This window comes from Pocillopora verrucosa, chromosome 6, assembly GCF_036669915.1.
Source record: "Pocillopora verrucosa isolate sample1 chromosome 6, ASM3666991v2, whole genome shotgun sequence".
NCBI lineage: Eukaryota > Metazoa > Cnidaria > Anthozoa > Scleractinia > Pocilloporidae > Pocillopora > Pocillopora verrucosa.
In genome coordinates, this window is record NC_089317.1 from 22365542 (window position 1) to 22379159 (window position 13618).

The 13618-nt window shown below is 37.7% G+C and overlaps 1 protein-coding gene across 1 annotated transcript in view; it reads right to left on the minus strand.

The window, feature by feature from the left end:
• Positions 1-7014: 7014 nt before the first annotated feature.
• Positions 7015-13618, minus strand: part of LOC131783562 (uncharacterized) — a 16520-nt gene continuing 9916 nt past the window's right edge. The window contains exons 5-9 of the mRNA XM_066168832.1: positions 11882-11981; positions 11247-11347; positions 10630-10790; positions 10180-10320; positions 7015-8661 (exon numbers count right to left, since the gene is read on the minus strand). Coding sequence (XP_066024929.1) covers positions 8543-8661; positions 10180-10320; positions 10630-10790; positions 11247-11347; positions 11882-11981 — 622 coding nt within the window. The 3' untranslated portion in view covers positions 7015-8542. The remainder of the gene's footprint in view (positions 8662-10179; positions 10321-10629; positions 10791-11246; positions 11348-11881; positions 11982-13618) is intronic.

The window sequence follows — 13618 nt, forward strand, 5'->3', positions numbered from 1 at the left end:
CCATGCTAAGCGAGCCGCGATGGACTTCAGCATGATCATATTTGCTCAGACACCGTCATGATTGGTATGAATTTAAAACAGTTATGTCAGTTTGGTTATATTTTTCATCATTTCTGTTTTGTTTCTATTTTGTTTTTGAACTCTGAACTTTATATACTATTCGAGTGTTTGCTGTGTTTGATTTTTATTACCGTACTTAAGCTTGCAATCTAACTGAGCATGAAAATCTTTGAAACTCGGAATGTCTATTTTGTTTTTCCTTTAAGGATTTTCATATCTGCTCACGTTTTAATAACGTAAATTACGGCGCCTGGTATGTTTACAAACCTTTGTTTGATTCTTCTGTTGCTACTTGCCGGCTCGCTTCAGTTCCGAAATTTCATTTTCAATTATCGGAAAAAAGCTAAAAAGAAGTCCCGGAAAAGGTCGAACATAGAATAATTTGGCAGATGGCGTGACAGCTTTAGCTCAGTTGTATGCTCTATACTCTCATAGAGCACGCCCTTTCAACCAATGACAGCGCGCGTTATATCCGAACTTTATTATAAAATGTCTTAGAGTGAAACAAACTCCTTTGTTTACTGAAGGTGGATGGTGGGTTTTTCGCACGTGTTTACTACCGGTTTAAAAAGAAAATTTGCATGTAGTCTATGTTCTTCTACTTATTCTACAGTACACAAGCCGGATCGAGGTAGCTTCAGGCAAACAGTACTCCACATCAATAATCGAGTGTAGTCTTAAGTGCTAGCAAATTTATTTCGATTATTTATTATAACATAAATCTCGCGTTTGTTTCTCTTACTATCCTTATATGCGTTTAACTACAACGAGTTGTATTTCCAAGCCTTGATTGGTAACAGATCGAGAAGACTTTTCCCCCATCAGTTCATTTCGTCGACATATTAGCGCTGAAATGTGTCCCTGAAATTTTACTTCCGTAATCTTGCCATCATGATGAGCGTTCGTCGATAAAGTAATTTCACACATAGACAAGGATCTCGCTCTTATACGGCGTTGTGACTTTCGACGTTCATTAGCATCGCTAGATAACTTTTTATTCGCTCTAACAAGTTTTGAGGTTTTTGAGTGAATTTTCATTGACTGTTACTAGATGCCCATGCTTCTGCTTCCACCGACTGATGGCTCTAAATTGCATTTCTTGAGTCTTATATTCTCTCTATTTCGTCGCAGCGGAAGTTTTGTCGTCATCATTTTGCTATGCGACTTGTGCCCCTTGTTCCCTTCGTTCGGTGACTTGGTCTATTTTCTCAGTTCTCATCTACTTGATGCTGTACTTTCAATTTTCCTCCGTGACAGTAAGTGTGACTAGTTAATTGTTGTGCGTCACCTAGGTTGTGACTGTTTCTTTTTAAGATGGAGCGAATTTCTTCTCTCCATCTTTACACCTGTTGATACTGATACACCACACCATGAATACCTATGTCGATGTGTCTCGACCGCCAAAGCCTTTGACTGTCTCAGACGTGTGGCTCTTTGGCTACCCATACGCTCTCCAACATCTAAACACGCAATAAAATCAAATTTCCGCCTCGCACGAAGCTCCTTGCGCACTACTGGCTCAGCAGTGTGAGGTATTCCGAATCTTAAAATTCTTATTGCAGCTTTCCTGCATTGGCGGTTTCTATAGAAATAGATCGCTGGATTCACGAGAGAGTTTAACTGAAGGAAAGTTTCCGGCCACTCGAAGCACCGAACTCGAACTCCAAAAAGGTAGAAATCTCGCTAGAATATAGAACACAACCACTACACCATGGAAATCAAAACGGCCATTGTCAGTAGAAACACAGTAAAAGCAATTCTTCTTTCGTTACAGGCTTTGATTAGAGAATTCACTCGTCTGATTGTGATTTTTCCTCCGTTTCCGTGTTTCGATACAGACCATACTATAGAAATATACCATCAATGTCATCCCAAGAAACCAGACAAGAGAGGAGATAACGTCAACAGCTAAGTGAAAGTCAAAAAGAGAACTAGTGGCTACCGGTATAGCTATAATTATAAGATATAATAAAGTTGTCATAACGGTGCTATCCAAGCGATAATTGCATATCTTTTTACGCGTCCTTTTGCAAGTAGAACTTGGGACTTTGTACATTTTACAATCGCTACATACCTCTCCCATGCTATTAATATCAAGTGGAAAAATGAGACACCTGAAGCAGAGTACATTAAAAAGACGGAGATCATTCTTATCTTGCAAATGATATTTTCTGGTGCGTTTCCTTGGAGAAACAGTGCATCCAGAGAGATAGCAAGGGGAATAGAGAGAGAGCCCACGGAAAGATCAGCCATGGCCAGACTTGCGATCAGAATGTTGGAACCTTTCTGTAACTCTTTCACTTTCTTTACTGCAACGATCACTAGCATGTTCAAAAATATGATCAGCGGGCAAACAGTGGCCGTGACAGCGATTCCAATCTGACGGTAAATAACGTGCTTTGAGTCCCAGGTGAACTGTGGCGTGGCTGGGCAAGAGAACCCTGAACAGGAAAAATTACCATACGAATGTACCAAGTAAGTTGCATTCATGTTGATGAATATCGAATGCTTGTGGTTGTGTACCATTAAGAGTGCCTTGGAGGATCCGTGGATGGTAGTAATACAGTTTCCTCTTGAAAAAAATTAATTCCAAGACAAAAACCACAGCTTTTAAGGTGAATAATTCTCATGAAAACACTGGAAATGTTTTTAGATGCAAAAGATCGTGGTCTCATGCATGACAAAATCTAGATCCATCCTCGCTGTAAGAAAATGTGTCGTGCTACTGGCGAAATATCGGAGAGTTTACCTCGAGATAAACTTCAGTAATCGAAGATGCAAAAAGGTTCTTGAACATGTGACATATGTATTGCCTTCTCGATTGTTCTGCGAACGCTCTGAGACGGTTCAATTACGGAACTTCCCTAAGGTAAATAGTTTTGACAAAAATTGGCAAAAATAAAAACCCAAAAACCTCCAATAATTGAATAGATGCAGAATCAGTCATAAAACGTGAGAAGTAAACTGCATGTTTCTAAACAGCATGTTTACATCCTAACTGGCGCAGCTCGCGAAGAGAGCATTTAAAAAAAAATTTAGCTCAATGAAACTTAATACTTATCTATTATCCCAGTGTAAATTGGAATATTAGAATCTGAATCGCAAAAAGGTACTGGTGGGAGTAGAAGTAGAAGTAGTAGTTTCTCGAAAACAGAATGCACAAAACGTGACGAGCGAACATCTGCTATTTAGACATTTCTCACAACAACCTTTGAAATTACTGTTTGAAAAATATTCCCACCTCTTCAAGGTCCCTCACTTAAGCCATTTTGTTTTGGTTTTTTTTGGTTTTAAAACCGAATACTCTTAATTGAAACACTCCTATATATACCCATTGACCCGCAGGCTGCGAGAATTTCTCTTCACGTTTTTGGCTCTCGGACCAAAACCTTGTGGGGCAGAAAATTGAAAAATAGAGAGAGGAAAAGGCAGCTGTCAACTCGTTTTATCTTTTTGCTTCCGGCTGTCTTTTTTTATCTTAATGAGTTCAAATTCTCTAAATTCAAAATCAGTTTCTAATCACTTGCTATTTTTCTCCATCTGAATTGAGTCAAAACATTCCCTCGTCTTCGACATAATCATTAAAAGGAATTTGCTTCTCTACAGAAAAAAAAGGGAAATCTTCGACTCGTAAGTTAATGAAATCCTCCCAAACTCTCTCGCAAAAATCTAATTGTTAAACTGTGCTGCTCAGAGTAGCTGCTAATGAGTTGAACAAAAAACAAAGAGAAGAAAAAAGCAGACCTTCGCTGCCATTGTCTGTCTTCTTATTTGTCTGTCTTCTACTCAAGAAGTATATGAAACAATTTGAAAACTGCTACAGAGCAATTAGGGACCTCAGGAAACGGCGACGGAAACAAGGACGTGGCAAAAACAAAAAGTTGGAAGGGTTGAACAATAGCTCGGCACGTGAATTGCGAAACTTTGTATTTTTCCAAGCCGTCCCCTGAAAAACAAACTCCCTTTCTTTTCGTAACGGCCTCCGGCCAAAAGTGATTTTGTAGAGAGACGCTTCAAACGGCCCATGAGGATGAAAAAATGACACAAATGCGTAGATTAACCTTTAATTCAACTTTATTGAGATATTCAGACCGAGATGTAGTGATGATATGCAATTTTCAGAGCTTTCTTCTAGATCCTCATTATTTTGTTCGTCTTATGTCAACAATGATCAACCACAAACACAGAGTGTGGGCTGCCTGTGCTTGTGCGATGTTGCGCACGTTTGGCTGGCCCCTTCACAACATCTCACAAGACTAAATTAGTAATGAGAATTTGGTGTTAGATTAAGATAACAACTTCTACCTGATAAGTTTGAATATTCTGATTACCTATTTGCTGGATAATGTAAGGATATTATAGGAGAAGTTTCAGATTGATCACTTGTAGAGTTCAAAGGTTAGGGTAATGTTATTGTAATACCTGATCAAACTTCTTAGCAGCAAGTAGCAATTCAAACCAATTTGTTTTGTTGCAACAGCAGTAGTCCAGTAATCCTACAATGATTGGAAGAGAGACCACCACATGTTATAACTGTGTCGCACTTCTTATCTAAAGCATCAGCCAAGACAAACTCCAATTTACGAACCTATAACATAACAGAGCAAATAATTAAGTTGCTTACGATCAATTCCTCCTTAATTTTAATAATCAACCTCTTTAGCAAGACATACACCTACAAAAGCCAATATAATGTAGTTTGGTCACTTGAGCAAACTGCCAAAGGGAATATGAGAAAGTTTATAAAAATATACAAAATTGATGGAAAGAAAAGCAAAAATAAGGAAAACTTGACACTTTTCAATGTTTTCTGTTCATTTGATTTTGGGTATCCGGTGCAGTGTAAATTTACCAATTTTTTTTTTTGAGCTCTGCTGTTAAACTTAAGTGTTTTAAAAACACCCTTATTTGCCGAGATTTGTGGCTGTCTTAAACTCAGTGAGGCAGCTTGATTCTGACTTCCTGAAAGTATTATATTGGGGTTTCATTTTAAGGTCTCGACACTTGTAAATACCCAAATATTGACCACTACATGTGCATATGTTGGTAACCATTTTTAGAAGTTCAAGCAATATTGTAAAACGGAGATGCCCTGAAGGGGGATGACCATTGATAACATCTTAAGAAAAGTTTTCACCTCACTTCATCCTAAAAAGTACAAGTAAGTTAAGTGTTACAGTTTGTGACATGACTGCCAAAAACGGCAGCAGGTCTGACAATGATCACATTTACTGTAGGTACTGACTATGGTTCACAGTCAACCATGGTCACACCAAACACATTCACTACCAAACTGTCTGACCATATAATGTAAAGGCTGATATATTCAAGAAAAGTAAAATTTATCTAAGTAATTTGGCAACTCAGTGAGGGTTTCAGGGTGGAAAACCATGGACAGTGCGCCAATGGCACTGTAAAAACTCTATGTGTCTGAAAGAGAAAAATTCTGAGTGAATTCTAATTAGGACACATAATTTTCATTGATTTGATATTGCATTAGGAACCTTCAATTCGTCAAAAAGAAAACTTTTAGAATCAGTTTTTCTTAACTTAACGGAGGAACGTGTCGGAACGTGATGTAACAACTTCAACAGTGTTACACTTTATGAAATTCTCAGAGTTGTTCTTTTAATTTTCGCACTCTTATATCTATGCACTCATGAGCTTGCAGAAATTTACAGCTCGTTTTACCTTGAAGAACGTAAAATTGAAACGCAGATTTTTGGCTTACAAGTCCTACTGATAGTGACACTCAATTACTCTATCGATGTGCAGCGCTTCTTAACCAGTCTGTTGTCGCGAATGCCCTAGGGCCGAACTTCACGATATCACAGTATAAACTTGGTTTTAGATGATTTAATTCACGGTTTACGGTTCTCAGGTACAGTACTCCCTCACTCTCTCCAGGCAACTAAACTACATCATACAATACAATGTAAAAACTAACGATCTGTCAACAATGGTCTCCTGTATCTAAGTTACTCGATCAAGCTGTCAATCAATACGAGATACTTGGCGCGTGTCCATCTTTGATTTCTGACTGTCATTGACACGTAATCTAAATATCCTATCATCGCATGTTTTAAAGGGTCTTGCTCGAAATAATTATCTTGAAATGTTTGTATTAGTCACGCAATCTCCGACACTATCTCCGAAAGGCGCCATTGCCTCTTTTGGATCTCAAATTCACCCTGCACGTCAGGATGGCATTGATATTTGGGTTCATGTTGACCAAATATGTATATTTAGAGTGTTGGGTGGGTTCTGCTTACAATATTTTCAAAATAAGTTTCTTAAGAATATTCAATTATTCAAATTAAAGTTCTTAAGAAACCGTGGTGCTGCGTCGGTGGGAGAGTATAACAGGTAATTTAGTGTTGACAATTGAGTTGATAACGTAAACTGACCACCGTAAAGAGTTCAAAGTCTGCTAGCTCGCGCAATTGAATTTGATTACACAAATTTACTAGCTATGTTATAAAATTTTTTGTAACATAAAAGAGCATAACTTTCAAACGGACGATAGTATCGCAATACTTCACCTTAAGAGAAAGACAAACACATAATTTGTTTGAACTCACACAGGTTTTTTGTGGTCTGTTTTCTTCATTATCTGAATTCTTCCCAGCAAAAATAAAATGCATCGGTGCCACTCTTCCTGTTGTCTCCCCTTGCAGCAGTGGTTTGGTCTCGTCACACAACGCCATCTATTCCCCGTTGGAGAGAGAGCTCGTTGCGCGATAAGACCGAATAACGGTTGCGAAAGAGACTACGCTTACTGCTGTTCCTCTAACAGACGGAAAATAAAAATTTTCGTCTACAATTAGCTGCCTGAAATATATAATTTCACGTAATTTTACTATGAAAGCATTTGAAACTCTGTTGTATCTCCAATAGATCCTAACCAAAGATATATTGCGATCTCGAATAATAATAAGAAGGATAATAGCGGGGCTAGCAGAGCGTAGCCCCATAATTATACAAAATAGTAGTAACCCATCAAGCCGAAAAAATTTGGATGTACGACTGTTAGAATTAATTTCTCTAACACTCGTTTGTGGTTTGGTTGATCCTTCTTTATTACTTTTCTTGTCAAGTTGTTACAATGGGGACTAGCTTCAATATATCAGGGAAAACTAGAGTCTCCACTTATATAGGTGACACTGCGAATGACATTTCTAAGCCGTCAATCTTTTTGTGTCGTCATTGTACCATCTCAACTAGCGAATCACGCTTGACTACGTATTATAGTTCCCACATACTGAGTAAGCACCTTAGGGTTGTCTACGCAGTTACAAAATCAATTTCTTCCCTAATTTTCATATCCTTACGGTTGAGATCGGCCAGAACAGAAACGAGATCGACAATATAAAAATTACAAATAACCTTGGTGTTGAGTATTATTTATACCTGAAAGTGTATCTTAAGAGAAAATCACCTTTAAAGATTGTTACATAACAACATCTTGGTCACAAGAGTTAAAGAAGAAAGGCGCTCACAAGTACCGCCTCCAAATCGCTTCTTGTTGCGAAACATGAGGGGCATCACCTGTTTACCCTTAAATTACCTCTGGGAACACGACGGTGTCGAACGCGACCTATTACCAGGGAGATTTACTCTTCCTGGACTAACAAATTAACTTATTTAAGAACATGGCTTATCACGAGTTCCATGTCAACTTCACGATCACAACGAAGAAAACGTAATTAGACTCACTAGGAGAACGTGGCCAAACTCACAAGAAGAACGTGATCAAACTCGACCCTTAAGATAAGACCACCAAGAAGGAGTACGAAGTAATCAACCTGCCCTTTTTATAATTTACATTAAATGACTTAGAATAAAATAATATTTCCATTCCTTTTCTTTTCAACACCAATACAGGAAACCCTTACGATATTGTAGATTAACTATAATTGTAATTTTATCATTTAACACGACCGTACGACCGTACAAGGTGATACTTTTAACATGCGTGATCAACTGTACCGCAGGTACGCCAACGCCACGGCTTTGTCCAATAGTCCAGTGGTCAGTGCACTGGGCTCCGGGCTCCAGTGGTCGGTGCACTGCGGTTCGAATACGTGACTAAATGCAGGCTGTTTACAAGGATGGAGCGAAGTCTAATTTGACAAGATAGAATTTAATTGCTGGAATACAATCCAAGCACATGAAAAATTGCCTAATGTTCATGTAGTGCCACGATTGGGTATGTTCTGATTGGACTTTGGACGTTGTTTCCATGGTACGTGATTGAATGTAAGTTGTTTGGCGTGTAACTTGTGAGTTAAGGAGCGCAAAAAAACACGCTTTAACTTAATAATGGTATAAATGATGCGAGCCTGACAATGAACCTAAACAATGTTTCTTACATTATTATCGGCCTAAAAATAGTTACTCTTAACTAGGAATGAAATTCACTACAAATTATATCCAATAAAAACCATATATCATGACTTAAAGCTTCTTTGATTAATTACAATCAGATCGGCAGAGGGTCGTTAATGTCTCTCCAGGACAGAATCTCATTGATACATTGTGTGCCTCGTGAACTTGTCAGTAAAGATTCAACTCCTCCATTAAATAAACCAAAACATCCACCTTATTAAAGAACAAAAAAAAACATAATTGAAAATAGTAATACGACAGATTACCCCAGTCAATTAATTTGTTAATCAAAACTAGAACAAAATTTCGAGCGTGATTGGTTTTCACCAGCCCGATTTATAAACAATTATTGGATGAGGTTTTTGTGATATTCAGAATAATCAAGGTTGACGTAGGGGTTATCAGCCTCAGCCTTCGACTTCGGTTGAAAACCCTTACCTTGAACGAAAGAAAAGATGGTCACGACAGTAAGTGGGTTGAAAATGTTATAAAACAATTGGTTCATACGTCAGCGTGCGTTCTTCGAGATATGAAGCACTTGGGAAGTTTGGAGAGCACCCAACAAACTAGAGTTACTTACGCATCTTTCGTGCTCTCCAAACTTCCCGCGTGCTTCATATCTCGATGAACGCACGCTGACTTATGAGTCAACCAATTGTTAAATGGTAATAGGACCGAGTGGATTCCGATTCGGAGTGACTACCAAAATCGGACGAGCACGAAGCGGGAGTCAAATAGAATTGGACGACATAAAGTCCTGTTACCCGGTTAATCATAACTGTTGCAATTTCCGAAAAGAACAAAATACAGTTAGGACGAACATCTCCGGTAGAGACAATGTCTAAAGTAAAATTCCCCTGTCTTTTTTAGGATTAGTGGTTGCTGCTATGGTTGTTGTGATCAATTCTATTATTGGTGGATTTAGCTGAATGGACTTAGTATAATTGGCGGCTTTAACTGTCCGATTACAACTGTACAGAATAATTAGTGAAAAATAAAGCAGCTAATGCACCGATCACATTTGAGGAAATTGTAACGGTTGACTAGAGCACGAATAGGGCAGTCTACGCGTTATGCTTGTAATTGGACAGTTATAAGAACAGTTAACACGTCATGTCTGTGTAAGTAGACAGAAAGCATCATGTGCGCGCGCTGTTGTCTCGCATTTCGCCGTGTTAACTGTTTTTTATGAAAAACTTTACCTGATGTCTAGTTTCTTTCTCAAATTTATGTCATAGTTTTTATTAACTGGTAACAGGACTTCACCTCGTCCAATTCTGTCTGTAATAATACTCGTGATTAACAAATCGGATTCCCGCTTCGTGCGATTACACTCCAAACAGGAGTCCACTCGGTCCTATTACCATTATAAATATGGTTTGTCGTTGACCAATCCATTCCCATTAACGTTACGGTTAGCTCCAACTAGCGCCTCCACTACAAAAATGTCCCTTCTATTGAGGTACTCATCATTGGAAATTGAAACAGGCAAATTGTCAAGGGAATCTGATCAAGGGATCTGGAAGGGAAGGAGGGAAGGCAGTGGGGAAACCTGTTATTGCAGCCCATCCAGAATAAGAGAAAATAACTCCTCAAGTAGTTATTTCATGCTCCAGGAATCTTGAGAGGTTCTGGCAATCATTCATGGGCATCTGTATTAAGTCTCACTACAGGTGCAATCTGTTAAGACTGTTTAGGGCTATCATCAAACTCATAAAAAATGTCTCATACCAGTATGAATGTAGAGTATCCTATTTCCTTGAAATCTCTTGGGATTGTTGGTCATTTCAGCCAGCATTCCTCTGACTGTCTTTATGTTGTACACTGGGTCAATCAACACTCCGGTAGAACTGGAAATCTCTAAAATGTATTCTGCAAGAAAAGTTTTTAAATATTGCATTTTACAAAAAATGAAATATAGGAAATTGAAAATATAAGTTACTTTGTGATAATGGCACAACGGTATTGCACTGAAATAGTACGATTAACAATGTACAGAGTACTTTAACATGGCCAAAGTTTTGAACCAGGTAGATTCCCTGGCCATTCGAAGTTGGCCTTTTAGGCTGGCCATGATCTGGAGTCAATGTTAAGGGAGCTGGATTGGAATAGAGGAGATCAAGGTTTCGTGGTAATCGCTTCTTCTTTAACAATGGTACATTAAAGAGGACGAGTAATTACCTAGATCTTCTTGTGAGGGTCTTTCATATCCTGGCAAATGATGTCCGCCAATGACATCAATTATTTCTTCTGCTTGCACAGAGAGCCCAGCTGCTTGAAGTTCTTCATTTATCTTGCTGTAAACACATGCATCGTCATCACTTACGTTTACTGCATGGCATCTACATTTACATGGGAAAAGCAAAGTTAAGCAAATTATAGTCTGGTGGATCACAGAGCAGCAACGTGTAGAACTCCCATGGACAGTATCAGTAGGATAATAATGCTGAAGGATTTTGATATCACCATATCATCACACCATCACTATCATTATCCTCCTTGTCATATTCACCGTTCTTAACCGGTATGTACATGAACACTCTAATTAATTTACATATTATGGTAGGCTTGATTAATTTCAGAATTGATTTGGTACACAAGTTTGGGTGCCCTTGAATCATAGGGCTAAAAACCAACACACTTATGATATAGAGGAAATATTTTCATGTTTTACTAGTCTATGATGGGAGTGCACTCTCTGAAAAAACTTCATATGAATACTATTCTTCTTCAACAATTCTGATGAATACTATAGCAGCTACAAGTTTAAATCTTTCATGAGAAAATTCACAGCTCACTTGAGTTTTGAACCTGTCAGATAATTAGCAATGGAAATTCCTGCTGCAGATCCTCCACTGGCAGCTGTCATTACAATATCATCAAAATCTTCCAGCAGATTCTTTAAAGGATGAGAAAATGCGTTCACTTCCAGCTATCAAACTATTGGTAAGATGAGTTTACAAACAACCACGTTATATTGATTAAAGATTCATTGCTACATAACAATAGCTTCAGCTGCAGACTTCCTCAAGCATTTCAGCTTCTCAATCAATTGGCTTTCAAGGCGAAGTTGAATGTTAATCAGTACCAGGGAGTAAAGGGTTTAATGACCTTTAAATTTTGAATTTGACTGGGGGGTGATACATGCCTAAATTCTGTAAAATATTGAGAGCTATGAACAACAGGAACCATTTTAAGGAAATGAAAAAGCTTTTTGCCCATCAACTTGTTGATCAGTAGAAAGGCCTATGACTGCAGTGTACCTTCCTGATTAATTAGTGAAACTGAATGACGAATAAAATCCTCTTCACACAAAAACTAATACTCAACTTTGGGTTACTAGCCCTGGTTACAAGCTTATAGATTAAAGTCCACAAATGAGGAGAATTTGTTAAGCATTTGGATCATGGTCTGATTGAAATAATTAACTCACTTGGTCCATCATTTCTTGAAATGCTGTCAGGTAACCAAACGATCCTGTATATGAAGAACCTCCAACCTCTATCAGGTATGGGACTGAACCTTGCTGACGTCTGAAAAGATTTGATCCAAGAGAAAATCATTTAAGAGTATCTACTCTGCTGTGAACTGTTGAACTCCCAAGATGTGACTGTTATTTCTCCTTTTTAGCTGCCACACATTTCCTTCTAAACTAGTGTTATATATAACAACTTTGTTTAAATAATAACATATAACATATTATTATTAAAAAAGGGTTATAGAAGGGAGGAACTTAATCCTCATTGTAAACTATACCCCAGATATAAAAATTTAATACTATGCAATATACATATACATACTTAAACGTTTTATATACAAGCATATATCTATATAAATATAAAATCTAAATAAAGAAGACATATCTAAGATAAAAATTTTGTTTAAAATTATAATTAGATATTGTATAATACATAGAATAATTTAATTTTGTAATTATAGGCCTAGTTAAATAATGTTGATTTAAGAGCTTTCTTAAAAGCATTCATTGAGTCAAGTTCAACTGCTGATGACGGTAAACTGTTCCATGGGTCGATACATCTGTGCCAAAAAGAGTACTTAAAGAAATCTGTACGGCAAAATGGTTTATATAGTTTAAACTGATGACTTTTTCTTGATTGCCTGTTACTGAAGGATATGTTATTATTAGTGTTTACAGAAGAGTGTCCTTTAATGAACTTAAAAAGCTGAACCAAACTAAGAAACTCTCTGCGCTGAACTAGTGTCGCTAGTTTCAAGGATTTCAGTCGGTCTTCATACGGAGTTTCTTTACCAATGATCCATCTTGTAACGTTCCTTTGCACGCATTCAAGTTTTTCAATCAGATATGCTTGGTGGGGATTTCACGCTTGACAGGCGTACTCGAGTATTGGACGGATCAGGATCTATAACCAGTAAATAGAGCCTTAGAGTGAGATCCAAATGTCCGCTTGAGTAAGCCCAATAATCTGTTCGATCTTGCAACAACAGACAGTACGTGGGGTTTCCAAGATAAATCAAGATAAATCACTGGAAAGAACCACCCCAAATTCACGAATTTACCGCCACTGGAAGGCTTCAGAGGAACTGATCTGTTCGTGGATTTCGCAAGCGTGGAAAGCTATTCCGTCAGAAATGATCGCTGCCTCTTTCCCGAAGTGTGGGATCTCAAAAAATTCGGATGGATCACAAGATGAATTGGTTTACAATTCAACCGAGATCACTGATGAACTTGATGATTCAGTCATCGAAAACCTATTTGAATCAGACTGCGAGTCGGAATTTGAAGGTTTCGTTGTTTATGGACACCGAACATTTTACTTAAATTGTACGCAATGCAGTGATGATATTCAAACTACCAGCAGTGCTGTGAGTAGAAATAATGCGTATGAATTGCTGTTATGATAATAACTCAAGTTGTGAATTTAGGTATATTAAAAAGGACCTCAAGTTACAACATTTGTAAAACGTTTGACCGTTATTGAATAGAAAGGCTTGTAAATAAGTGCTCGGTGAGTGCGATATTTGTAGTAGCAACTAGTTAGAAATTGTTTTAAACATATTATTAATGAATTACCAGCTCTTGTTAAATGGAAAAACGGAAGTTTTAAATCTTGGTGTATGTCTTGAAATCTTTTTTTTAAACAAAAGAGGTAAAAAATTAGGGTGCGTATTATACACGGGCGCGCATTAT